We start from the raw sequence: 26,076 nt of genomic DNA on the forward strand, positions 1-26,076 counted from the left end.
GTCATCCCAGCACATCGCGACATCAACCACAGCCTGCGACTTTCCGCACAATGTTCACAATGGACCTCATCTCGCCCACAGTTAGCCGACCTCTGCGGTCCTCTGGACGCCGCACTGTCTTATTTTCCAGGTAGTTCGAGACTTCGTCCTTCATTATGCGGACACCTTTCTTCGTGTGTTTGACGATTCCCCGAAACTCCTCCTCGATGCTAGATTGAACGTCCACGGTAAACTGAGGATCTTTCTTCTGGCACGATATGACAAGAGTGAAGGTGCTCAAACGAGTGAAGAGCCCGGAAATGGTGATCTTGTGGGATAGTTCGGCATTCTTCGCACAGGCGTCCAGCCAGCCTGTTGCACTCAGGATATCTTCATCCGTGTGGAGACGCATGTGGATGTCTCTGTTTTTGTAGAAGATGGCCAATGCTTCGTTCCGAGTCTGCCGTGATAGCTGTGCAATCGCCGGAACTCGAGCGATGTCTGGTTTGCTGGTCTCCAGAGGTGGGAATGATGGCGAGGCGTGGTAATATATCTCCTCACGTAATTCTGGTGGCAGATCCATGAGACGGAAGACCGTGGACTGAGTTGTTGATACGGTCGAGGGTGAGTCCTCGGCAAGGCTGTGCTCCATTGTGATCGAATCTTGGGCAATTTGAAGCCGATGGTTGTGAGGGCCCTACCAGAGCTGGCACGTCGTTCAATGTGTATTTGTGTTGTGAGACCCCACAAGTCAAGCCCGAGTTTGAAGAGGGATGGGAGTATGGTCATGAGTGCACTGGCTTGGATGCGGAGTAGTAGTAAACATGTGGAAGCTAGGCGCTAGCGCGAACTCTCTCAGACCGACTTCAGGGGACTCTGGATGCTCCTTTAAACGATCCCCGGTACCTGCTTCAGAGGCATTGGGCCGCGTTGGCATCTCTTCATAAGTCTTCTACTAGCTACATACACTACTTTCGCGGTGTTGGGGTATCATCATAAACTCATCAAACACAAAGAGACTAGCCGCCGATATTCATTGCCAGCTCAGAAGTTGTTGTAGTCGCAGGAACACTGAGAGTTCTGAGGCTGGGCCGTGAGTCCTGTCGTTATTCTGTCTCGGTTCACCCCATTCATGTACTCGTAACACGCCGGGCTGTCCTCTCCCCCGGGGCTGCTCTGCGTGACTTCGACAGCATAAGGCCATTGGATGTTGCTGGACTGCACGCTGCTACTGTTGGTGCCCTCTGGCGGGTAGTTTCGTGGTGCTGAGAGGTATAACGTTCCTATAAAGACGGTCTGGTTGAAGAAACATTGTGTGCCGACGTTGTTGTCCGTGAGAGAGGTCGCAGGAAATACAGACTTTCCCATCGTGTAGCTGAAAGTGAGCCTTGCTGTGCTTGAGTTTGACGCCGAAGAGATGTATGTCAAGGACTGGTTGTTGATGGCAATGCTCAGAGGGTTGTCTGTCGAGCTTATCGAAATGTTCGCTGGAACACCTTCATTTGGAGTTGGACCCGAGCCCATTGTGGCAAAGATGGAAGACGTGTTCGTGAGTATCCAGTCAAAAGTTGCTAGACCACCGGAACTTGGATTTGAGGGATCGTATATGGTGCGCGGGTAGCAGGTCCACGTTTCTGCGTTCGACGTGCAATCTGTCGAGACATTCTTAAGAGCCGTGAGCATTGTGTACTGTCCGAGTGGGAATGGCTGCGGCCCTGAACCTTGAGTTTCGTTCCCAGGTGCCCCCGATGTGTTCGCTCCAGCATCGTCTTGCGATCCGTGTTCCCGTCTTCCCACAGTCAGGCCTACGCCTAGACCAACGGCAAGCCCAACAACAACAATGCACACGACGATAATAACCAACAGCATACGCCACCAACCACCCCTCTTATTCCTTCGCTTGTATCCGCCATTTCTGCGTAGCTCTGCGAGCTTCTCGCCCTCCACAGGCCCACTGTCTAGCGACGACTCATTGTCGACGGCACGTTGTTCGGGCACCCAATGATATGATGGTGGAGCTGTTCCACCTGTTGCCGCCGTCCCGCTACTGCTCGTCTGCTTGTCGCTCTCGTGATCCTGAGGAGGGGTCACGATGATGCTCGACGGTAATGACAGTGTAGATGTCGAATTCCGCAGAATGCTCTTTACCGGAATCGGCGGCGGTGCTCGCGGATGACGGTTCTCGGTGACGGACTGAAGGCGCTGAGAGGCCGGAGACGAGATTCGCCTGCTGGCGGGCGTCCGCAGTGCCGTGTCGGGTTGATCTTTCATGCTTGGTGCTGCTGCTGCCCGTATGCGATTTGGAAGATTGTACTGCTTCTGCCGTCGTTATCAGTAGCTATTGTTCGCAAGCGCGCAAAGGTCAAAAGAAAGAAACAGAGAAATGGAGATTGGAGGGCCTTTGAGGGCTTTCATTGTTCGATAGCGTGAACTATACTGCAGAGGTAAAGGAGCTATAGCTGTCGGTGGCGGCGTCTAGCCACTTGAAAGGGAAGTTGGAGGAGTGGTGGTCCAAAGACGTGTAGAGGAGCTGGATGCCGAGATGACAGAGTGAGCGAATGAGCAGCTGGAGCGACAAGTCGGCGCACATTGCCATTAGTGTCCGTGCACGCTAAAGTAGAGTTCAACTCAATTCGGTTCACCCCTGCCATGCGACTTCGCCAATCTGATATTCTTGGAACTCGACTTCACCTTTTCGACAACAACAACTCCAAAAGCAGTCGACGATCCACAGGCGACACATTTCATTGGCCTGCCGCCTTACAGCATACGTCGACACATTGGCCAAGGAACCCGCGACAACGCAAACCGCAACACGTGCGCCCGCCATGTGGAAGTGACCATTACCGCGACGATCTGTTCAACCTGCTGCCAACGCTGCAACCAGCCTTGCGAACAGGTCAACCCCAGGACGTGGCTTCTTAGTCTACAACACTGGCCCGATCTTCACGCGACATGCTATCGCGCTGATCTCTGCTTGGAGTCTTTGATGCGACATCTGCGAGGCCCCAAACATGGCATCGGTGCAGATTGTCGACGTAGTACCATCCTCGGATGGCACTGGTGCACAGCCCGGTGTGGCCGCTATGGTTCGCAACGACACATACTTCCTTGAGAAACTGGCCGACCGCTGGATGAAGGAGCGAGGCGATCAACTCCCTGGCGTCACTTACAAACTCGCGCGGCTTCCGACTGGGTTCGCAGGCTTTGAGCGACAACGTGATGGCTCGAAGCACGTGGACCGGTACTTGTATGGTCATCCGAATGGTGTGTTCAGATCACTGAACGAGATCTACCCTCACTTCAAGTACTTGCAAGACTATCATGGCACGATCGGCTGTCCCTGCAAACTCTGTACTGGAATTGGCAAAGGCAAGAGAAAGAGTGAGAGCAACTCGATTGTTAGTGGCAGTCAATCAGAGCGATCTACACACTTTGGAAGTGTACCCGCACCCGCAGTCGCAAAGCCGATCGCGAAAGCAGCCAGCTCGTCTAAATCTGCCATTCGCAAAGACAACCCCCAAGGCCTTCCGCAAGGCCGTCTTGACTCCGACTCGCCAGCGCCAGCACGTGGAAATCCCGTCGACGAGGAAGGTACCCCAGATGTCTACCGAAAGTTACTGGACAGACTCAGTGAGGCGGGTTCCAATGGCATATCGGAGAACATCATCGATCAATTATCGCCAGACTGGAGAGCCGGTAATGAAGAGCTGCAAAGCTTGCTAACAGACTGGCAGTCGCAACCTGCCTATGTTCCACGAATGGGCGAAGTAGTGCTCTTTGCGCGGAGCGTGTCCAACGGCGAGGCCATTGCTTGGGATGCGAGCACGCAAACCCTACGACGCACGGATCCCGATTCGCGCTCTTGGCTAGACCGGTTGAAATGGGAGGCCGGAGTCGTCACTCAGCTTCCAGTTGAACCAGTCGGGAGCGACGACTTGTCTGAAGTTCCCAAAAGCAAGAAACAGAATGTCGCCTACACCGGATTTCGCATCGAGCCCCTGTCAGAGCCGTCAAATGACTACAAGCCCCACAGCAAGCAGCACAAATACGTGCCGCTGCATGCCATTCGACCGTTCTCATTCTGGAAGGAGTGCATGGGTGGACTGCCTGAACAAGATTGGCATGCCACAGTCAGGCACACGCTCGCGACAGCTGGCTCCTTCAGTTTGATCGGAAAGTACAGCTTCAAGGGCGTTTGGCCTGAAGCAACTCTTTTCATAAGAGGAGTGTACCTCGGTCCGGAGTTTATCATGGTGGGCGATGTTGTTCGCTTATCGCCAACGGAATCCAAGCGGCCAGTCACAGACGTAATGGTCATTAGCTCCATTCGCCTTCGCTTCGTGAACTTGGACCAGGCGTCTGAGAACGACTACGACAATGGACGCCCCTATATGACCTGCCTCCACGTATGTGGGAGGGCGTTTACCTTGGATCCCAAAAAGAGTAGCGATGGCATCGCCAAATCTCCTGCGAAGCCAGGAGAGCACGGTCTACCCGCTTGGTTCAAGAGCTACGGACAGTGGTTCCACGCAGTCGACTGCGGAGACGTTAAGGCAAAGCTAGAAGTCCCATACCATAGAGTCATCGGACGCTGCCTCGAGGATTCGGCTGTCAAAGCCTGGTTCTCAACGCCGACTGACATGGTAGCCCCTTCCTCTTTCCAGGCCGTCAACTCAACACCCGCAACCAAGTTCCGCGCATCCGACATATCGCAATGTCTGGAGGGTGTACAAGAGGCTAGAAGGTACAGTCGTGACCACGACGCTCGGATTGACAGAGCTGCCGGCAAGTCGTGGTATTGGGCCGAGACTCGAATCGAGCAGCTGGACCTGCATGAGGTAAACAATGCTTTCGTTGGAGTCAAAGATGAAGAACGTTCGCAAAAACAAGTGAATGCACGGAGGCAGGCACTGAAAGTGCTGGATGGAAAGAAAGGAGGCCTGGAGGAGTACCACGCCGCGCGCCACCAGCGGCTGGAAGAGCAAAAGAGACGCGAAAGTGCACAGGTGGGTTCCAGCGCCTGGGGCAACATGGCTTCTGCTGTACAAGCTGATAGCATGGATGCGGAGAGTGGTGGAAACGATGATATGATGGAAGAGGATGTAGTGGATGACAAAGGCGTGGAAGGCGACGCAACGGAAGGTGATGCCATGGAGGTGGAGGACGAGCTGGAGCACCAGCTGGAGCGCGAGCAAGTCCCACGAGGGTTTCACATGCATGGAGGTGTTGTCGACCTTACTGACGAATTGGACGAAGACGACGAGATGTACGATTGACGGTGATGGAAGAAATCGAGACTAATGGTACTGGTGACACTGATAATACGCACTGAGCGGCTCCCTCCACAGGCCATGACGAGAAGGGCTTGTTGGGGCGACTGAAAGGGACAAGCACATTGTCTATCGCTGCTGTATCATAGCTTTTTGTATGGAAGAACGTAGATCAGATTTCTATCAAGTGCTTGTCCATTCCCTCAGAGCCATCCATGGACGCGAGGCTCGTGCGCAGTCACATGTCAAATCGCGTGGCAGCGGGGCTCGCCGAATTCGCAGCAGCCCACTTCGTACGATGCGTCACTGCCAAAACATTCTATCCAAACATCACTACCTACGACTGGACCAGCCTTCCTCCAGCCCCGAGCCTGCGCAAACTCGATCGCACATACATCGTCTACATATCGGCTGCTCAAGAAAACTTTGAAAATGGCCAAAGGAGCGGAGAACTCGAAGAAGGCGGCGGGGAACGCGAAGAAGGCGGAAGTAGCAGCAGGCAAGAAAGCAGCAGAGGACGCAAAGAAGGCGGCAGCAGAATCAGCAGAGTGGTCGAAGGGTGCTAAGGACAGCAGCAAAGCGTAAGATCAAGTCTACGATCGCACATCCTCGGGTCCCTCGCTGACCCGACCCTCAACAGAGAAGCAGCAGCGGCCAAAAAGGCGGAAGCCGATCGCAAGAAGGCCGAAAAGGACGCACTATTGAAAGAGGAAGAGGCATCACTACCCAGCAAAGGCGGCAAAGGAAAAGCCACCCCCAAGAAATCCCGCGGCCTCGACCTCTCCGGCCTGGACGGGCCCTCCTCAAAGAAAGAGCTCGCAGCACTCAACGCCACCGGCATCGACAACGCGCTCGACGCCCTCTCCCTCACAGCCGACAACAAGGACAAGATCGACCGACACCCCGAGCGAAGATTCAAGGCCGCGCACGCGCAGTACGAGGAACGGAGATTGGAAGAGATGAAGGATGAGAAGGGTCTGAGGCGGCAGCAGAAGATCGATCAGATTCGGAAGGAGTTTGAGAAGCATCCTGATAATCCTTTCAACCAGGTGGCCGGGTCGTATAATATGAGCAAGGAGGAGATCAATGAGTTGAGGGAGAGTGAGAAGGCGAAGAAGGAGAGTTTGTTGAGTGGGAGCTGAAGGGGTTGCGATTAAGGAGGTACTTCTTTGATGGGCAACTAGATGGTGGAAACGGCTGAGAAAAGAGAGGACTTATCACCCTGAAGTAGAGCCCGTGCGTTGGCAAAAAGCTGCGACGGATGTCTACGGGACACAAAGGGGTATGTACGGGGGAAGCATAGGCTAAGAAGCACCATACAGATCACATCATCCCACATCGCCAAACCCCCACACGCTCGCCAATCCATCGAAACATTCTCCCCAGATACGCCTCCATGCCCATCTTCCTCTCCTCCATCAAGACCTGTTCAATCTTCCTGATCGACCCAGACACAGGTCTGCCCGCCACAAGACGCAATGCTTTCCAAACGAGAGAGTATGAACATCAAAAGATTACAACTCCTCCTCGTCCTCGCGAGCAGCTTGTTCCAACTCTCTCCTCAAACCCTTAACACTTTGAATCTTCTCGCTAACGATACGGACGTACCCCCTCAGCTCCAACGTGAGCCTTCGATTTGCTTCCTTGAGCTCTTCAGGCAAGTGATGAAGTTCGAGATAATCCACGAAGGATCGCTCCTGCCAGTTAGCGCCATTCGTTGCCCACCTCACGGCCTCGATGAACAGGGATAGCATCTGCCGACCACGACGCAAAGCGACTTCAGCAATGTCCAAGGCGTCAGTTCCCCTCTGGGCTTCGTCGATGTCGTGTAGCAGCTTATCGATTTGAGCTCTCAGAGGAACCGCGTAAGGGGCTTCGTGCAGCTCTTCGAGGACTTTCAAGACTACAAGATTGTCAGTACAATGCGCGAGCTCAGGAGTACTTGAAACTTACGTTGCTCAGCACGTTCGGCGATCAAGGGATTGGGCTTGTCAACATTCACGCCTTCCGTGTCATCTGTTGCTCCTTCAAGTGGCTCTTCGTCCTTCGCCTTCACGGTCTGCCCATCAGGGAAGGAGAATCCCTCGTCGTCGTCTTCATCATCGTCGAGATATGTGCTGACATACCCAGGGGAGTAGCTGGCGTCGCTGAACTCTACATCGTCCACCAGTTCCTTGGCCCGCCTCGTCTTCTTCGCGCTTGCTCTGCGCGGGTGAGCGGTCTCCTGGTCATCGTCTCCATATCCATCGTATCTCGATCCTTCGCGTTTGCGTTTGCCCTTAGACCTGTCGGCCGTGAGATCACTGTCCTGAGTGAAACTGGAGCGCGGGCCAGGTGGTGGCCGTCTCAAGAAAGGAGTTTCAACAGGCTGCATCCTGTCACTGTCAAAGCGCTCTCGGACATTGTACTTTCCCCTGTTGATACCGTGCAAGAGCCTGGCGTACCGTAGGGTCCGTTCGTCCGGAGAGAGTCTCGACAAAATGTCCGTCTCCATATTGTTCTGGTCTAAAAGCTTCGTAAGATTCGGGTCCTCCTTTGTGACCGTGCAGGGGCTGATCTTTTCAGCAGGATCCGGTCGAGCGTTCGAAGCCCAAGTCCAGTACCAGTCGATGTCCTCTTCGATATTCTCGTCTCGGGCTTTCTTGGCAGACACGCACCCGAACCAGCATTCTCGATCGATGTCGTCGTGGCCAACGAAGAGCCATCTCGTTCGAAATATGGGACACTCATCGATCGTATCGGGTCTGACTCTTGGAGGTCTATCGATCATGGTTAACGGTGGGCCCTCGTCGGTTGGATGGGTTATCTGAGGGTCCAAGTAGGAGGCATCGCATGCCGTGCTTGATATACTCAACCACATATCGTCGAGCTCTTTCCAGAACCTCGGAGCGCTGAGACATACCAGGCAGCACAGCTGCAGGCATAGATATCTCCAGCTTGAAAGAAGGTGAGACAGTACCTTCGAGACCGAGGACAGAATCGAATGCTGTATGAGCGACCGGAGAAGACTATGGATGTCTCAAGCGGATGTCTGGCAAGTGACCATCGACGGCGTGAGGTTGTTGATGCTCAGAGGTGCGAAGTGTGGTAGACCGATCTGGTGAGGGTGTTCATGCCTTCCGTAAGGTCAGTGGACATGCTGGCCATCTCCTTAGGATTCAATATGCGCTGAGTGGCTGTGACCCATCCGACACGCCGTAACTCACAAGACGTCCTGCGCTCAGGGGTATTCATATTCGCTTCGAAAGGGCGTAGCCATACATGTTGTCTCAACCAGAGCCACTGGGCTCTCTCGAAAGTAAATGTCGGTGGATTGGTCGTGTGAGATTGAAGTCAAGTTTTGGCAGAGGGATGGAACGAGACGAATTCGTTGACGTTGTGAAGTACTCCAGCAATTCGCAACCCCGAGAGCCCTTGACGCCTGTTGGTATGGGTAATGCCCAAGAATATGACGAAGGGCAGAATGGTGAATTTCTCTTGTCGATTTGATCTGATGTATCATGCGAACAGCAATGGAGCCTTTTCAAGCGCTGTTCAGGGGTGTTTCTTTTTGAGGTAATTCAGAACGACGACAGATTCAACGACGAGGAGAACCTTTGGCCTAACACTGTGGTTCGAATTGACGAGCATGAAGCAGGAAAAGAGCAATGAATAGAGCCAAAGCACTGGCATTCCCAAGTCTACGTACATCAGATGTTCAAAGCCAGCGATGCTCCAATTGACACCTGACTCCCACCATTCTCCTCAAAGCTCCTCCTCCAAGTACTGTTGCACCTGTTCGATCGCACTCTCGACCAGGTCTACCTTGTCAGCCACGAAGTTAATGTACATCTTCAACGGAGCGATGCCCAGCCGAAGAGCTTCATTTGAGTCGTCAGACATGGTGCCCTGTCCGATGAAGTCAACAAAATCTTGCTGAGCTCTCACAGCAGCCTTTGCACGTGTAAGAGACCGATCGAACAGTTCCACCACCTTGGTACCGACAGAGACCACAACCTCTGGGATTTCCAGAGCGTACATCTTCTTCTGCGCTTCCTGGGCCTCGTGTTGGATGTTGTCGATCGACTGCCGCATTCCAACTGCGAAGTCGCTCCAGTACAGGTCGTTGAGAGCGTTCTTGACTGTGAATGGTTAGTGAATGATCTTCGGGCAAGGGAGGTGGGTACTTACGCTGCATCATTCTATCTGCTTCCGACAAGCGATTGTCCTCCTGAACTGAGTTGCCTACCTGGACCGAATGGTCATCCTGAACGGGAGCGTTCTCCTGGACTGGAGGCTCTTGCTGGACTGGAGGGTCTTGCTGGACTGGAAGGTCTTGCTGGACGGGAGGTTCTTGCTGGACGGGAGGTTCTTGCTGGACGGGAGGTTCTTGCTGGACGGGAGGTTCTTGCTGGACAGGAAGTCCTTCCTGCGCCAGAGGTGGCTGCATGTCGTTTTGTTGAATTCCGCCTTCGTCCTCAGACTTTGCCTCCATTGGATCCTCTGGTCCGTAAGGCAGAACCTCGTCATCATCCTCGTCGTCGTTTTCGTCATCGTTGCTCATGTGAAGATCACCGCAGTCATTGGAAGTCGTGTCAACAAAGCCATTGTTGCTCACTCTCCGCTTCTTGACTACGTTTGTTTTCTCGTGATCTGCACCCTCTCTTCCTCGTTTCTTTCTAGACTGACTGCTTTCACGAGCCCCTAGACCACCAGTGGGACTCAGCACTCCCTTTCTGCCGGGTCTAGCCCGCGGAATGAAGCGCTTGCGCACGACGTCGAAGCCCATGCTGTTGCCATTATCTCGAACATTGATCTTCTTCAGGTTGATTTCTTCCAGCAGCCGAGCGTAGCGCTTGACCCGACCCTCGGGGGTGGTAGAATGCAAGACATCGTCATCTGCTCGGTAGTGGTCCACCAACTTCTTGATGTTTTCTTCCTCATCGATCGCACAAGCGCGGGCGTGATCGAGAAGTTCCTCATCGGCGTGCAAGTCTCAGAGAGCCAGATTTGGTACCACTCAAGCCAATGGTCCACGCCTTCTCTAGCAGCATCTTCCATGGACATGCAGCCGAACCAGCACTCCCGATTTCCGACGTAACCCAGGAAGAGGCGATTGTCTCAGAAGACCGGGCACTGGTCGAGGACACTGGGTCTTGCTCTGTTTGGTTTGTTCATGATGTTGGGCTGTTCGTTTCGTGTACTCTCGTTGATGTCTGGAACTAGAGGGCGAAGAGGAAGGAGGATGAGTCCTGATATACCCCCATGGCCATTCTACTGGAGCATGATCTCAGGCAGCAGCAGAATGAAAGAATTACAGATTGAGACACTCACTGGAAGGTTGGCAGTGGAACATAGGAGTGACCACATGGTATAAGTTGTGTCGAATGGCATGTCTCACTCTGCATTGTCTCTAGCCAAGATGCTCCAGCAGATGTGCAGCGAGAGTCTCTAGTCCTTGGTCCACTTCACAATTAATTCAAGACCCTGTCTGATAGATGATAATGACCAACAGAATGATAGTGTTGACGATCGTGAGTGTGAAGCCGGCTATAGCTAGAGCGACAATGAGTGGGTAATTGGCGAACAACTTTGCAAGTGAAACGCGATGACTGTCCTGCAGAAGATTGCTCGCCTTCTTAGTGGCGACAGTTGGTGCTCCAGACACGGACGAGGTGGTGGCTTTAACAACTTCCTTGCTCGGCGATGGGTGTACTTTCACGTGAGTCTTTGTAAGGGTGAAAGGTGGTGTTGACGACGAGGCTAGTTCTTGTACTGGCGGTATCGCTGCCGTAGGCTGTCGTGTTGGCACTTCGACAGGTGCTGGTGCTGGCTTCGAGGATAGTCTTGAAATTTGGGGTGGTGCTGTCATCGACGGTCTTGCTGGCATCGAGGGACGTACTTGCCTTGAGGGTAGTGGTCGCAGTGAGTATGGTCCGAACATTGGAGATAGCTCTGGCGCTGGAAGTAGTCCTGGTGTTGAGAGTAGTGCTCGCGTCGGGGCTGATGCTGGCATCAAAGGTGGTCCTGGCGTCGAGGACAGTCCAAGAAATGGCACTGACAATGGTGATGGTCTCGGCGGAGCTCGCATGGTCAGCGGCATGAACCCCTTAGGTAACTGCAAGAACCGATCTGCGGCCTTCTTGGGTGCTTCTTCCTCTCTCCCTGCCTTGTTCGGGGCCTCCCTCAACGCCTTCACCGCCCGATTCAGGAACGCCTCAAGGTCAACGACATTCCTCCTCCAGATCTCCTTTTCCTCGTCCGTCTTCGCCAATTTGCTCTCCATGGGTATAAGCTCCACACTCTCCAACGCCGGAATCGCAAGGATGCTGTTGAGCTGCCGAATGGCCTGGTAGTCTGCCTCCACGTACGAATCTTGATAGCACATCTTGGTGGCAACGTGATCGAAGATGCAATCAGCAACGTGCAGTCGGAGCTCACGAAGTTGGGTGCAATTTTTCAAGACATTGAAATCCACAGAACGCCCCCAGATTCTTTGCCATGTGCTCGTCAGACGCGTCAGACTGCCTTTGAGGATAGGGGAGGCGGTGATCATGTCAGTAAAGTCGCGGTGGCACTCGATTGAGTGGCATCTGAGCCATGCCGCGCTTGCTTCTACGAAGTACTGCTGGCTGATCATGAGCTTTTCGAGGGGCCAAGCGGGTGCTGGTCTGATGGTGTGCTGTGGGAAGTGATGATTCAGCTCGCGCTCTTCATTGTGCGGAACTGCACTGTACTGACATGGTAGCTGCTCCTCCTGTCCATCCGGTCTCTCTCGATCCATCGTGACAAAGGGATGATCTTTACTGGCGTTTCTTCATCGCCGCCAAATGTGAAACGATAGACCTCATCACGAAGTTCTCGGGGTAGCTTAGTGAAGAATAGCGATGTTGTTTCTGCCATGGCGATGCTGTACTGGGTTGGATGCTGGCAATATCGATGGTCTCAATGTGCGATGTGTTGACTTGTGTTGTGAGGTGTGGTGTAAGGACAAACGAGTTGACAAGTGGAAGGCGGGTTCTATTTGTGGGACGGTTCGCCGCTGTTTCCCATGTTCAATTTCCAGATTCCAGGAAGGAGCAGCCTCGCGTCTTCTTCAGTAGTCTCGAGTCCCGACCTCTCTTCCCAACTCTTGAAAACAGGATTCCAATTCCCAGAATTCGAAACATCGGAACCCGCTTTTCTCATTCGTATGTCTTGCGACCGATAGCTCGTTCCACGTTACTTCATGATATGCACTTAGCATGCACCGTATGTCCGCAGCACTTCTTCACTTCGAATCGTCTGAACCCTCCTGCTTGACCTCCGCATCGACAGGCTTCTCGTCCGCTCCCGTGTCCATAGCATCGCCTTCGGGCTCCCGCTTCACCTCGGCTTCGGCCTCCTCCCGGTCCATAGCCTCCTTGAGTTTCTCCACTTCCTTCTCAACGTCCTGAGAATCTGCTTCGCCGGCGTCCTCCATTGCCTCGTCTTCTTTCTTGACCTCTGACGGCTCAGCTGCCGGGGGCGGTTGCGGTGATTTGCTTCTCCCTCGTCCAACTGCAGCTTCCATGTCAAGCATTCCGCCTGATTCGCTTGGATGAGGCTGCGGACCCATGTCTTCCATGCCGATCACTTCAGGTCCTCTCGCGTGCGGTTGCTCGTCGTCCATCGCCACCTCCGTGGTCGCGGATGGCAAGCCACCAACAGGTGCATCACGTCCCACTGCAGCTGCTCCGCCGCCGATCAAAGTTCTTCTTGGAGTCATTGGATGTCCAGCTGGGTTGACTGGCACTACGCCAGCTTCCTGCTCCTGTCGAAGGAGCTCTCCTTGAGTAACGGCGCCCTGATCCCGTAGCTGCGCATCTGTCGACGCAGAAGACGAGGTACTAGCATCGCTCTGCTCTGACAGCGTCGGCGAAGCTATTGGTGACGACGACGCAGATGTTGGGACTGCGCTTATACTGGGTATGCCGTTGACCGTGACGGACACTGTCTCGATACTGCCTGCTCCATGAGGTCCCACAATGGTCTCCGTGCTCTCACTGTGAAGCTCGCCTTCAGTCGCAGATCCGGATGATGAAGGATTCAACATGTTGCCCTGATTCCTCAACCATGGGATTGGTGTCAATAGTGCTCCACCCAAACTCTCATCACTGCCTAGACCTTCTCTTTCACTGATGCCATTGACCTGAGCCTCGCCATTCGTCAGGAAGCCACCATTGAGTGAGTTGTGTAGCGTGGGCAATGGGAAGTCTGATACCGGAGAGCTGACAGAAACGATCCGATCGAGGGCGCGTAAGTAGGCAGGTAGAAAGCGGTAATGTTTTCGAGGCCGCAGAACCAGCTCTGCTAGCCGCTGGATGGTGTAGGGTGGGCTCTGAGCGAAGTCGTACTCTAATATCCGTGTTGAAGACTCGTACAGACTGAGCAATTCTGGAGGCAGTGTTCCTGGTTCGGTCATTGGCTGTGGGGAAGGCATCTCCTCAGTCCGCTGGGATTCAGTGATCTCGTAGCCCGGGTATCCAGGATGTGATGTGGGAGGTGGCCGTCCCGCGGCGAGTTCTGTAGGCGCATCATTCTCCTTGGTACTGCTCTGACTATTCGCAGGTGGTTCGTTGTCCGCGTCTGGCAGCTCTTGCTCTGTGGTCTCGGTCTCGCTGGTGGGTATTTGCGGCGGCGTGGATGCGACGACTTGAGGATCGATGGGAGGCGGTAGCGGTGCTGGGAGCGGGAGGGATGGTAAGGGAAACTCGTTGTAGACGTTCTGCGGGTGGCAGTCAGTATAGGCTTTGGAGCTTGACGCGACACACGTGAGGTGGACGTACATGGTGCAGACGGGAGAGGATGTCGGGCAAGACTCTCGGCCAGTCTTCTACCGTGCCGTCGCGCGCCGAATTCTCTAGCAGCTGCTCGGTGGACAGCATGGCGGGTGCGAGAGTCGTTCCGGCGCATTCATGGGGGACGCTGGCCAGGAATCTTGAAGCTCTGTTTGAGAAGCCATCGTCACATGCAGCAGTTTAGCCGACAAATTAGCCGGCCAGCCGCTGAACCCAATCCAAAGATAGGCCAGGCCAGCAACATTCTCGCCGTGAAGACCACCTACTTCCAGCTTCAATGCTCTGCTTATCAGGATGGCCGAGCACAGAACGTAAGGGTAAAGTTAAGTATACACCAATCTCATCCTACCATCTGTCTCTTCAGCTCCAAAGACTACATCACCTTGACGAGACCGAGCTCAACACACCGTCCAACCGAACGAACCTCAAAAACCAACCCAAAGACAACCCCAAAACCATGACCCCACCAAGCACCCGCCCCCTCCGCCTCGGCATCCTCGTCCCCTCCTCCAACACCGCCCTCGAACCGCTCACAACCCAACTCCTCCTCCCCCTCCACCCCACCCTAACAGTGCACTTCTCGCGCTTCCCCGTCACCCAAATCGCCCTAACACCCAGCGCCCTCTCGCAATTCGACGACACCAAAATCCTCGCCGCCGCCGTCCTCCTCGCAGACGCCGCCGTCGACGTGATAGGATGGAGCGGGACGAGCGCGGGGTGGTTGGGCCTGGAAGCGGATAGGAGGTTGTGTGCGCGGATCAAGGAGGTTACGGGCGTGCAGGCGACGACGAGTGTGTTGGGGTTGTGTCATGTGTTGGAGGAAGTTATGGGTGAGGGGGAGAGGAGGTTTGGGCTCGTGACGCCGTATTTGGATGATGTGCAGGATGCGATCTTGAAGACGTTCTCGGCGGAGGGGTATGAGATTGTGGCGGAGTCGCATTTGCGACGGACGGTCAATGTGGAGTTTGCGGATGTGGATGAGGAGACGCTTGATCGGCAGATGGAGCATGTCATGGAGAGGATTAAGGATGAGGATGTGAAGGTTGTGTCGACGTTTTGTACGAATTTGCGGTCGGCGCAGAGGGTATCGGTCTGGGAGGAGAAGTATCCAGGGTTGATCGTGGCGGATACGGTCGCGACTGTGATCTGGGAGATGTTGAGGATGGTTGGGCTGGAGACGAGTATCGTGAAGGGATGGGGGAAGATGTTTGACATCAAGACCTCAAAATGATAGATCCAAACCCGTACTGTCTACTTTCTACTTATCCTGTTTCCCTTCCGCCTCCTTCACAATCTCCGCCATCGGCTCCTCTCCATAGAGCATGCGATTCCTAATATACTCCGGCTGAGGATCATCATCCGTAAAGAACCCCTCCGTTGGAACCATCGTCTCCCAATCCTTACTCTCATGCTCATGTCGTCCAGTCGGATACACCTGCACCGGCCAGATCTTGCAAATGATATAGTAAGAGATAGCTGCAGCGCTGAGCGACAAGACGAATCCACAGTTGTAGATGTTCACGGCAGTTTGCGAGATTGAGCCGGGGTTGATGGCGCCTGAGATTCCTGAAATTACGAGGACGACGCCGATGACCCAGGAGGCATACGCTCGGGGATTGAAGCCTTTGATGTAGTAGTATGGCGAGCCGGGCTCGGGTCGGTAGAGAGATGGGACGTGGATGTTGCCTTTTCGGCTGAACCAGTAGTCGACCATCATGACACCTCTATGGAACATGTCAGTGCTGTCAATGCTTCCTTGATCGAGTGAAGACTTACACGATAGGTGTGATAAAGCAGATGTACGAGCCCAGGAACGTCAGGAAGTTCTGGGCGGAGTTGACGAGAAGCCACGGCACGACTGGCCATACGAGCAGATGGCACAAGATCATGCCCCGAACCTGAGAGCCACCATAAGTATAAGATCATGCAACTGCTTGTGCGGAAGACTTACGATCGTGAAGTACTTCGGAAACAACCCAGACAAATCACACCCAACCGGAATAGCATTCGACGACACATTCGTGACAATCGTCGCAAACGCCTGGATGAAGCTTCCCAGGAAGACCAACGTGCGAGCGCCTGGGCCCCAGAACTCGTCCAGCACCAAGCCGTAGAAGTCCCAGAGATTCCAATTCGCGACGCCGAAGTGCTTGAGCCCAGCTGCGGTGGTGAAGAGGCCGAGAAGAATGACAGCCGGCTTGCTGATGAAGAGTCCAATCGTCAAAGGGGCGATGTCGCGTACAGGGCGGTTGCCGTATCGTGCGAGATCCGCAATGTTGACCATTGGAGGGACGACTCCGGAGACGACGGTGTTGATCGCTCGCATGAAGCCCCAGCCCAATGCGCTGCCCGTGATTGTGTGTTTTCCCAAGCTCAAATCGACACCACCAAACTTGACCAGAGCCCAGATCATGGTCGAGATGTAAGCGATGGGCGAAAGGATCGACTTGACGACGTATAGAGGTCCAGACTTGCTAGGATGCAGCCACGCGAAAGGGAGTTGAAACGCCCAGGTAAGGAAGAAGGCCACCATTTGCGAGGTTGTAATACCCGCCGACTCGGGGAGCCCATTGGGTATGTCGGTCCAATTGTGTCCAAAGATGCATCTCAACGACACATCCAGCAGGCGTGAGGCGTAGTAGGTCTGCGTGCCCATATAGAAGATAGCGACGACGGCGCGGATGAAGATGAACCATAGCGAGCCATAGATACCAGCAGAGATTCTTGCGTAGACGGGGAAGCCGACGTGGTAGAGCACTGGTCCTCTCGAGTTGAAGATCAGAACGAGGCAGCATAGAAAGGTCCCCACGAAGGCTGCGATGACGATGGTCCACCAGGTAAGGCCGATGGAATAGAGCGTCGATCCGATGTTATACGTCGTCGGCGAGAAGGCGATGCTGAATTGGAACGCAAAGAAGTACCAGGCGTTCCATTTGCGTTGTTCTGGCGGAGTCGGTTCGAGGTCTACGTTCGACCATCGTCCATAAGTCTTGCCCTCCTCCCGATCCTCCTGCGTTTCCTTTACTCGTATCAAGTCGCCAAGCCTCGCGAACATCGTCATGGAATGAGTATTCTAAGAAGATGCGAGGAAAGTTGTCGAAGCCAGGCCTTACCTTTCCAGATATTCTTCACCCATCATCCTTATGTTGTTCTTGACATGATACTTCATCTCACACAGCTCGCCCGGGAGGCGTGAGCAGGCCAACGATGCCCAGAGATAGGGCGAGAGATGTCTTGTAGATAGACAAGACCGGCGGTCGTTGGAGCATCCCTGCAGGTGTGGCCACGCGTATCTTTCTTATCGTGCATCGGCCAGGTCAAGTAATCCTTCCGAGAAAGCCTGAGGCAAAACGTTTCCAGTGAGGTAGATCCCATCAGTTCTTTGGCGTCATTGCCTGCGATTGACTTGATCAACAAGCTTATTGTTTAACTTCTCTTCTGCTGAACGTGACATTGCTGCGAATCAGATTGATGATAATTGGACAATGGACTTGGACCGGTCGACGTACCGGATATTTTCGCCCAATGCGAATTCTGTCAACCGGAGTATGTGGACTGGACGTTTATGAGGTTTATGGGAGTCGGGTCCAATGCAGAAGATCAACAACCAATCTCGTACCAAAGCCGAAAAGGAGGAATTGAAGTAGAAAATTGAAAGCTTTTGGCCAGTTCCACCATACCAATAATGAAAGACCTTTGCCCGCCCGACTTTGCTGCTTACCTTGACCACCTACAATACGAGTTTTTCAGAGGCAATGGACATCGATCGCCGCCCATCGTATGCAGCCTGCACTCAGACCCTCGTTTGCTGAGGGAATACATTGGCGGATATGGCTTTGGCTGGAATATGACTGAAACCCAGAGGTTTGAAGTGGCAATTGCTGAAGACCACTCCTCGAATCGAGGAGAGAAAAGGGGGAGCGACTCGGATGTCATTGATCCAGTCCTTCACAAAAGTCGTGCAGATGGTCATGAGCAGGACACGTGAAATGTAGGAACCCGAAAACCACTGCAGGTGATCGAGGCCATGTCGGTGAGACATGTTTTGATGACGCTTGGCTCCAAGACAGGAGCTGCAGTAGTTGGCGAGTTCACGCAGTCTTCTGGCCAGGGCAAGCTCGGCTTTGCGAAGCGTAGCGTCCAGTGGTTAACGAGATTTTGACGCTCTGGACCAGGCGCCGCGATTCTCCGTACGATGAGGGAAATGGACCGATGCTAAGTAAGTAGGTGGGATGGACGTACATAAGTGTCGAATGCTGTCTGTCGGAACCGACTGAAGGCAGCGGATGGCGTTGCCAATTGCCCCGCTTGTTGGGTGGGAGGGTTGTTCCTGTCGGCGAAGGCGGCTGTTGTAGAGTATTATGTGCATTGATGTCGATATCTGTATCGGTCAATGTTCTGTGCTGGGCGTCGTTGCAGGATCTATTTTGGCGATGACATGCAGTCCAACACGAAGGCGGTCCCCGGGATCGTCTCGCCCACCATGGTGCTGACTCCTCGCACGATCAGGATGCGATGGCGCTGACTGAACTCGAGCCACGGGATGGATGGATGGATTCGCCGCAAAGGGTTGGCGTCGCCAGTTCCGTGCGCTCCTCGTGGCAGCACCGAGCAGTGGCGCTGGCGAGTGCGTTGCTCTGTCGCCCTCATCACGCCTGGCTATGTATATATGCTGCATGCCTGTCCATATACGACGGATGGGCTGACCCGGCGGTGGAATTCGTCAGGAAAGAAGGGTGCATTCGAGGCAAGGGAGGGCTGGGCTCCGCGGCTTGGTACCGCCACGATTGGACAGCTGTGGGCCGTGAGGAACGAGGAACTGGAGTCTGGGAGGCGACTCCGGCGAAGGAACGGCTCGTGCGAAGGACCGGTTCGTGTGAGAGAGGAGTGAATAATGCGTGCCTCTGACAAAGAACATGCAGCAGCCAAATCGGGATCCGAGCACTCGAGTCTCGATATCTTAATTGCTATGAGAGACGATTCTTACAGAGGGACATGCGGTCTCTCTACTGCGTCTGTTCTTGTTCGTCTTCTTGAAACGATCTAGGTTGACCAGGGAGAGCATCGATTTAGCATGGCTCGGTCGCGGGTAAAATCGCCAACAACTCAATCCGCGCACGCACGCACGCACGCCCTGGCCTGTGTGCGGGATGGAGTGTCAGCTCCACTCGCTGGACTGGATCGCGCTACTGCGCTACTGTCCTGTACCTCGATGCTGCATCTCTCTCTGTCTCATCAGTCTGCTGGCTCGCTTGCTGCCCTCCACTGCTGTCTCACTGCTCCGAACAACACTCCTTGCCGCGTCTACTGTCGCTCCTTCAACCGTGAAGCCTTCTCGTGTCTTGCAGTGTGCCTTGTCCCCCTCCACATGTTGCTCCGTAGCAAACATCTCCGTTAGTAGCCGTTACGCTATTGGGTGAGTTCAGCCGGACGTCATGCTTCACCATGTCACCACCACCCCCAGCTGCTCATTCATTGTGCTCAGGTTTGTGGCGTCGACCAAAGCAAGCACATGGCTTCTTTGAGGGCCGCCCCTCATCCTCTTGATCGCGTCAATCTGCGGTAGCATCCTCAACCCCAGCCGCAATGTCGATATCAGCCATACCCTCGACCGGCCTCACCCTCCATGGACTCGCTGCTATCGACCAAGACCCCAAGCACGACACGAATCCGGCCATTCTGTTCAGGCTGAACGACAGCCTGCTCGAAGATGTCAAGAAAGCCTCCTCTTGTCAGGGCGGCCTGCAGCTGCTCACGGGCAGTGCCCCCGTACGTAACTCACCATCGATACAGTATGCCAACCCGAATGCAGCGTGTTGACTTGCATTGTAGAAAATTCGACTCGGCAAAAGGACAATCGATCTCACAATATCGCCGGAAGCGTTTCGACACGAATTGTACACCGCATCGACCGATTCCCTGAGCGACTTCGACTTTGCTGGCATTGTCAGCCATCGTGCAGAGCTGAAGGTCCCCGAACGGAAGCAGAGCTTGGGTAGTGATGCCGCGCTTGCCGCCCTGCAGAGCAGCCTGGCATCGTATCAACAGGAGAAGCAGGCCAAGTCGGTCAACATTAGCAACAATCTCGTTGCTGTGCCAAAGCACCGATGGGATGCCAATCGAGAGCAGAAACAAGCCAAGAAACGGGGTCTGCTGGGATCTCATTCTTCCAGTCCCCCAATTGGTACCGGAGGCGCACATCACGTCGGTTCGGCACCTACATCAGTCCCAGCAGGCGAGTCGTTTGCCAGAGCCCAGGCGATGAAGACACCGCTCCTACACCTACTCGCAGTAAAACCGCTCTCGACAGAAGATATTATACAGAAGACGCATATACCACATGGCGATCTTGAAGAGATGATGCAAAAGATTGGAAAGCAAGATGCAGGAAAGTGGCAGTTGACCGACAGATCGTACAGAGATTTGGACGTGTGGAAGTTTGGATACAGTACGAAGGAAAGAGACGCAGCAATTGAGAACGCAATAAGAGCATATGATAGAATGCGGCTGGGCAAGGATGAGAAGCTGTGGCAGATGCTGCTTCGTGAGGAGGAGAGGGACAAAGGAAAGATATTGTCGAAGCTGCATCTGGGTGGCGGACCTTCGAAGCTCACCCCCAATCTCGCCGCGAGTCCGATGCCAGAGGATGGTCAGGCAATCAGTGCGTCGAACACCCCACGACTGGGTCCTTCATCCGCGCCAAAAGTCGGCACTAAGAAGAATGAGGCTGGGTCGTTTGAGAAGAAGCTGTTTTCCAACAAAGATCCCAAGAAACGCGCTCTTGAAGATGCCAAGGAGAAGAAACGCAGAGAGAAAGAGGCTGCTGCGGCGAGCGATCGAGAAGGGGGCAAACCCGCGAGGAAGAAGCAGACCATCGCAAGGAATAACCCCAAAGTCAAGTCAGAAGAGCTAGTGCGCAGCTCGAGTGATGAGAGTGAGGGAGAGGAGAGAAATACGCCAGCACCATCAAGCAGCCAGCCGAAAGCAGCTGCAGCCGACCGCAAGCCCCTTGCAAACGCAAACGCCAAGAAACAAACCGCGACAACATCTTCGACACTCAGCGAGGCGGCGGCAAAAGTCAAATCAAAGGTCGCTGCAGAAAGTGCGGCAACGCCAAAGGCTGGAACGCCTGCTTCGAAGCAATCTTCGGCCACCAAAGGGACCAAGTCATCTACTGCCGGCAAAAACACGCCAAACGGACTCTCCGCCCCAGCATCACAGCATCGAAGTCAATTGAGCCCACAAAAACCTGGAAGCAGACCGAGTGTGCCGTCGCCGTTGGGGGCAGCCCGTCCACGCGTGGCTTCTGACGTTTCGGATAGGGGCGCTGTAGGCGTACAGCGAGTAAGACAGGGCGCTGAAACTCCGAAGGGCCTGGGTATCACCAACGGAATCAGAAAACGACAGGACACTGTGACAAGCAACGAGTCTTACCTGTCCTCGAATTCGGACAAGATGAACGGCGACCAGCACAAGGCGAATGCGGTCAAGTCCCACAAGCCAGGAGCCAATGGAGCAGCCACGTCCAAGTCGTCGCTCGCCAATGGAAATACTCACAAGGGAGAAAACGGACTCAAGCGAAAGACCGTTGATTCACCATCAACATCGCAGGAGAATGGTCACGCTGTCAAACACCGCAAGACGGAATCGACCTCGTCCCAGTCACAGAAGTCGCGCAATGGATCGATTGGGGCAACGAGCAGTACAGATGCAGCGCCATTGGAGCGCAGCACGAGCAGCGAGAGCACGGGTTCCATCATCAACGACATCACATTCAGCCAAGGCGTGAATATTGCCCAAAAGTTCCGCGACGAGTACTATCCGGCTTATGCGAAACTCTACGATGAACAAGCGGCGATGGAGAAGAGGGGAGAGACGGTGCCTCGCCATGACCGGCAGCGATTGTGGGACATGCACAAGCGGTTGGAGCAGATGAAGCGGGAGATCAAAGCGGCTAGTCGACGAGAGCATCTGGACGAGTAGTAGCAGTGACCAGTAGATTGATTGAAGGAATTATTACATGTTCCAAAAAGATGCAGCCCTATCCCCCTACGATCACATGTTTGCTTGCTTACCATTCATCCAACTGCCGATGCCGGCTTTCCCTGTGCCCCACAGTAGGAACTGTCGACATCGGATAAGACTTTATGAGTGTGTCCGTCCCATTACGACGACGAGGTGCAAAGCCACGATTTGTTTACCAATGCATGCATCTTGATTATATTCGACTGTGTAGCTCCTATAAGAATTGCCGTCGTCGATGAAGACCAGACTCCACACCCTCAGTAAACACCTCACCACAACAAGATCCCTCATCACACCCCCAACAACAACAACAACAAGACCCATGACCACCACCAAAATGGCCACCATCCACCTCGCCATCCTCGATGACTACGCAGACGTCGCCCCCAAGCATTTCAAACACATCCCCAACCTGCAACTCGACTCCTTCCCCGACACCCTGGACCCCTCCACCCCAGCAGGCCTGGAAGCCCTCGCCAAACGCCTCGAGCCCTACCCCATCGTGTCCTGCATGCGCGAACGCACAGCCTTTCCCGCAGAACTGATCCAGAAACTCCCGAACTTGAAACTCCTCCTCTCAAGCGGAAACCGCAACGCAGCACTGGATTTGGAGGCTTTGAAGGAGAGAGGCGTGCCTGTGACGGGCACGAAGGGGGATTCCCCGTCGAAGCCGTCTGGAGAGTTTGATGCGCCTCCTCCGCCGGGGTACTCCGCCGTTAACCAGCACGCGTGGGCGTTGTTGTTGAGTCTCTGCGGTCGGATCCCGCAGGATGATCGGAAGCTGAAGACCGACGCCGGGGCGTGGCAGAATGGACTCGGGGTGTCGCTGGGCGGGAAGACGTTGGGGCTCGTGGGGTTGGGGAAGTTGGGCACGGCGATGGCGAAGGTGGGCGTGTTGGGGTTCGGGATGAAGGTCGTGGCGTGGAGTGAGAATCTGACGCAGGAGAAGGCGGATGATGCGGCGCGGGGGTCGGGCTTGGAGACGGGGACGTTCAAGGCCGTCTCCAAGGAGGAGCTTTTCAAGACGGCGGATGTGGTCAGTTTGCATCTTGTGCTTTCGGGGCGGAGTAAGGGCGTTGTTGGGGCGAGGGAGTTGGGGTGGATGAAGAGGAGTGGGTTGTTGCTTAATACGTCGAGGGGTGGGTTGATTGATGAGGAGGCGCTGATTGAGGCGTTGAAGGAAGGGGGGATTAAGGGTGTTGCGTTGGATGTGTTTTGGCAGGAGCCGATTCCGAAGGAGAGTCCTTGGAGGAGTGTGGATTCTTGGGCGAAGAGTGAAGTTGTGCTGAGTCCGCATATGGGGTATGTGAATGAGGGGACGATGAATCGGTAAGGTCTTGCGAGGCTCGACATATTTCTGATTCTGGCTAACTTTTCGCAGATGGTATCAAGAACAAGCAGAAGAGCTGGAACGCTGGCTCAAGGGCGAAGAGCTCCAAAATAGGATGGCTTGATAGGTATCTGTCGTTTACATATGGCTCTTGAAAGCTGGGAAGATTGGCGGTGGTGGTCCCTGGATGTACTTCTCAATGTCGAGGTCGGGGTCTCCCTTCTCCAGGTACCTCTGGTATGCTGGACGCTTAACAATCTTGTGAATGTAGGACAGGAGGTTCTTGTAGCCGCTCAGGTCAATGGGGCAGAACTGTGATAAGATGGTCAGTATCATTCGCATAATCCGGTTTGAAATACCCATGGCCCTACCTCTCGCATCGTTGTCAACGAAAAAATTATCATAATATCAGCAGCTATCACCCAAAGTCAGCCAAGCCCCTAATCCCCCATCAATTCCTTCCACTCACCAGAAAACTCCTCCCCAGCCAACCAAGGCACATCCCCCAAGCGCTGATTCAACAAATCCAACACCTGATACACCTTCGCCTCATACCGATCCAGAGTCGGCTGCCCCTTCTTCATCCCACTCATCTGCAACGCCATAACCCTCCCCACTGCCGGCTGCAAGGTCCCATTCGTGACATGATAATAAAACAAGAAGTCTGCATAGTTCTTCTCCCCCGGCTTCACCAGCAACTTGCCTTCGCCATGGACATTGCAGATCCACTCGACGCACGCTTCCGTTTCGGCGAGTTTGATGTCGCCGTGGGAGGCGGTGGTGTCTTCGATAACGGGAGCCGCGCCGATGGGGTGCAGGGCTTTGAAGTCCTTGGGGGCGAGGACAGGCGAGCGGTCGTATTTTTTTAGGTCGTAGGTGAGGCCCAATTCTTCGCAGAGCCAGACGACGCGGTCGGATTGTGAGTGGCCGAGGTGGTGGATTGTGAGACCCATTGTTGCGGAGGCGATGTTGTAGGCGGCTTTGTTTGTTGTTAATGGTGGCAAGGTGGAAGGTTTGGCCAGAACGGTCGAGTTTTAAGAGATGTTTTGTGTATCGGTTACATCATTGCCATAGCCGGGAGGTGTTCTCCAATTTTTAGAGCTCGACGGACGCTATATCGCTCCAGGGCTCCTCTGTAACGATTCGTTCTTTCTTGGTGGGGCTCTTGCATCGATTTGGAAGGCTGTCAGGATAGCAATGTTTGAGACTGGGACTCCTGTCGAATGAAGGTATGTGGTGGTGGTTCTTGGACTCGTTCCTTGATCAGAGCAGTACGTTGCTGTCAAGTGAAGTGTCCACGAGACAAGGACGTCAACAAGAGTGTAGTCTTTACAAAAGGACGAATGTCGAGGTCCAGAAGGGATGGCAGACAGAGGAGTATGAAGAGGACGACAATTAACATGACTTACTGTGTTATCGATGGAGAGCATCATCATCGCGGTCGTCCCAATCTTGCAGCCAAATCCTCACCGATTGTTGGAACTTCATCTGAGCCATCGACGTCGCTTTGACAGGCGGACCTTCCTTGAGATTCCAATGATGCCTTTGAGTGTCTGGTTCCACGACAGCAAGGCAATCTTTGCAAGCCTGCAAAAAGCGTGCGGCCCCTCGTCTTCAATTGAGGGCGCCGTCTTGGACGTCTTGGCTCGACTTTGGCACCAGCCTGAAACTACGCAGGTTGAGACCACCCTCTCGTCACTTAGCATATCTGAGCCTCAGCCAGTAGGCGCAGCTTGCCTGGGCGCGTTCGTCAAGGCTTCTGTGTAACCAAGCGCGTCTTCAAAAGCTTCACGTTGAGCGAAACTTTCAGGCAAGCTTCGACGTTTCGACTCATCCTATTTCGATACCATCGCCAAGCCGAGAAGGAATAGCAGCAATGCTGTGGACACTAGCAGTGTGCCTGATCTATTGGAGCTATGCTCTGGCACAGTCAGATAATACGACACTCGCGCTGTACTCCAGTAGCAGCTGTGGGAGCAATAGGGTCTCTTATTATACTGTCTCGTCAGACAAGGCAGCTGTTGGAGGCTGTATTCCATTCTCCAGCCAAGTCTATGGCGTCCAAATCGTGTCGCTGGGAAGTGGCTGTTCTGGTGAGTGAACTGGTTCAAATCGCGGGCTCGAAGACTGACAAGTCCAGTCGAACTATCCATGTTTCCCGATTTTGGTGGCTTCGCTTGCAGCTCAGACTGTGGATACTCTGAAGCCAGCAGCGAATGCTTGGCCGGATTTGGAGGCTCTGGCTATGGTTCTTTCAAGGTGTCTGGCGATGATTGTCGTCTCCCGGAAACAGCTCCAGATAGCGTAGCTTCGAGTGCGACATCCGCATCGACACGAATGTCCAGCGCCACGTCGACCACGATAGCGGCATGGACGTCCATCGCAAGTGCTTTTTTGTCGACAGCTCGAGCTCCGACGACCGTTTCCAGTAGAACTTCAACCTCTGCGACATCTGCCCAAGCAGCCGCCACGTCGACAGAAGCAGCAGGGGGCGGAGGTGGTCTGAGCAAAGGAGAGATTGCTGGCATCGTCGTTGGCGCACTGGGCGGTTTTTTTACACTCCTTGGAACAATCGGCACCATCTGGATGTGCTGTCGTAGGAGGATATAGGGGTTGGTCGAAGATCTGGGTACAAGCGTGGCGTTGCGTCTCGTGCGAGTTGTTGTTTCGT

At 54.1% G+C, this 26,076-nt stretch overlaps 13 protein-coding genes across 13 annotated transcripts; 6 read left to right on the forward strand and 7 right to left on the reverse strand.

The window, feature by feature from the left end:
- Positions 1-22: 22 nt before the first annotated feature.
- M409DRAFT_19699 (uncharacterized protein) lies at positions 23-631 on the reverse strand (the record flags this gene model as incomplete). The annotated part of the gene is made up of 1 exon (XM_033805052.1): positions 23-631. The coding sequence occupies one exon, from the start codon at positions 629-631 to the stop codon at positions 23-25; it is 609 nt and encodes a 202-aa protein (XP_033670981.1).
- A 392-nt stretch (positions 632-1,023) lies between these two features.
- M409DRAFT_64458 (uncharacterized protein) lies at positions 1,024-2,250 on the reverse strand (the record flags this gene model as incomplete). Its single annotated transcript, XM_033816091.1, has 1 exon — positions 1,024-2,250. The coding sequence occupies one exon, from the start codon at positions 2,248-2,250 to the stop codon at positions 1,024-1,026; it is 1,227 nt and encodes a 408-aa protein (XP_033670982.1).
- A 743-nt stretch (positions 2,251-2,993) lies between these two features.
- On the forward strand, positions 2,994-5,258 carry M409DRAFT_64459 (uncharacterized protein; the record flags this gene model as incomplete). The annotated part of the gene is made up of 2 exons (XM_033816092.1): positions 2,994-3,420; positions 3,463-5,258. The coding sequence occupies 2 exons, from the start codon at positions 2,994-2,996 to the stop codon at positions 5,256-5,258; spliced, it is 2,223 nt and encodes a 740-aa protein (XP_033670983.1).
- Positions 5,259-5,684: 426 nt separating this feature from the next.
- On the forward strand, positions 5,685-6,394 carry M409DRAFT_64460 (uncharacterized protein; the record flags this gene model as incomplete). The annotated part of the gene is made up of 2 exons (XM_033816093.1): positions 5,685-5,833; positions 5,893-6,394. The coding sequence occupies 2 exons, from the start codon at positions 5,685-5,687 to the stop codon at positions 6,392-6,394; spliced, it is 651 nt and encodes a 216-aa protein (XP_033670984.1).
- Positions 6,395-6,766: 372 nt separating this feature from the next.
- M409DRAFT_19703 (uncharacterized protein) lies at positions 6,767-8,022 on the reverse strand (the record flags this gene model as incomplete). The annotated part of the gene is made up of 2 exons (XM_033805053.1): positions 6,767-7,155; positions 7,206-8,022. 2 exons carry the CDS (start codon positions 8,020-8,022, stop codon positions 6,767-6,769), a joined length of 1,206 nt encoding a protein of 401 aa, XP_033670985.1.
- Positions 8,023-8,996: 974 nt separating this feature from the next.
- M409DRAFT_51860 (uncharacterized protein) lies at positions 8,997-12,015 on the reverse strand (the record flags this gene model as incomplete). Its single annotated transcript, XM_033811923.1, has 5 exons — positions 8,997-9,373; positions 9,423-10,209; positions 10,493-10,508; positions 10,566-10,697; positions 10,745-12,015. The coding sequence occupies 5 exons, from the start codon at positions 12,013-12,015 to the stop codon at positions 8,997-8,999; spliced, it is 2,583 nt and encodes an 860-aa protein (XP_033670986.1).
- A 486-nt stretch (positions 12,016-12,501) lies between these two features.
- M409DRAFT_64461 (uncharacterized protein) lies at positions 12,502-14,137 on the reverse strand (the record flags this gene model as incomplete). Its single annotated transcript, XM_033816094.1, has 2 exons — positions 12,502-13,977; positions 14,039-14,137. 2 exons carry the CDS (start codon positions 14,135-14,137, stop codon positions 12,502-12,504), a joined length of 1,575 nt encoding a protein of 524 aa, XP_033670987.1.
- Positions 14,138-14,507: 370 nt separating this feature from the next.
- M409DRAFT_19706 (uncharacterized protein) lies at positions 14,508-15,281 on the forward strand (the record flags this gene model as incomplete). The annotated part of the gene is made up of 1 exon (XM_033805054.1): positions 14,508-15,281. The coding sequence occupies one exon, from the start codon at positions 14,508-14,510 to the stop codon at positions 15,279-15,281; it is 774 nt and encodes a 257-aa protein (XP_033670988.1).
- Positions 15,282-15,308: 27 nt separating this feature from the next.
- Positions 15,309-17,105, reverse strand: M409DRAFT_19707 (uncharacterized protein; the record flags this gene model as incomplete). Its single annotated transcript, XM_033805055.1, has 3 exons — positions 15,309-15,774; positions 15,827-15,948; positions 16,002-17,105. The coding sequence occupies 3 exons, from the start codon at positions 17,103-17,105 to the stop codon at positions 15,309-15,311; spliced, it is 1,692 nt and encodes a 563-aa protein (XP_033670989.1).
- A 2,531-nt stretch (positions 17,106-19,636) lies between these two features.
- On the forward strand, positions 19,637-22,033 carry M409DRAFT_19708 (uncharacterized protein; the record flags this gene model as incomplete). Its single annotated transcript, XM_033805056.1, has 2 exons — positions 19,637-19,819; positions 19,883-22,033. The coding sequence occupies 2 exons, from the start codon at positions 19,637-19,639 to the stop codon at positions 22,031-22,033; spliced, it is 2,334 nt and encodes a 777-aa protein (XP_033670990.1).
- A 379-nt stretch (positions 22,034-22,412) lies between these two features.
- Positions 22,413-23,529, forward strand: M409DRAFT_64464 (uncharacterized protein; the record flags this gene model as incomplete). Its single annotated transcript, XM_033816095.1, has 2 exons — positions 22,413-23,404; positions 23,457-23,529. The coding sequence occupies 2 exons, from the start codon at positions 22,413-22,415 to the stop codon at positions 23,527-23,529; spliced, it is 1,065 nt and encodes a 354-aa protein (XP_033670991.1).
- Positions 23,530-23,543: 14 nt separating this feature from the next.
- M409DRAFT_19710 (uncharacterized protein) lies at positions 23,544-24,358 on the reverse strand (the record flags this gene model as incomplete). The annotated part of the gene is made up of 3 exons (XM_033805057.1): positions 23,544-23,717; positions 23,777-23,820; positions 23,875-24,358. 3 exons carry the CDS (start codon positions 24,356-24,358, stop codon positions 23,544-23,546), a joined length of 702 nt encoding a protein of 233 aa, XP_033670992.1.
- A 586-nt stretch (positions 24,359-24,944) lies between these two features.
- M409DRAFT_51865 (uncharacterized protein) lies at positions 24,945-26,015 on the forward strand (the record flags this gene model as incomplete). Its single annotated transcript, XM_033811924.1, has 3 exons — positions 24,945-25,127; positions 25,336-25,498; positions 25,546-26,015. The coding sequence occupies 3 exons, from the start codon at positions 24,945-24,947 to the stop codon at positions 26,013-26,015; spliced, it is 816 nt and encodes a 271-aa protein (XP_033670993.1).
- Positions 26,016-26,076: the final 61 nt, after the last annotated feature.

Source organism: Zasmidium cellare, assembly GCF_010093935.1.
Source record: "Zasmidium cellare ATCC 36951 unplaced genomic scaffold M409scaffold_8, whole genome shotgun sequence".
Lineage (NCBI taxonomy): Eukaryota > Fungi > Ascomycota > Dothideomycetes > Mycosphaerellales > Mycosphaerellaceae > Zasmidium > Zasmidium cellare.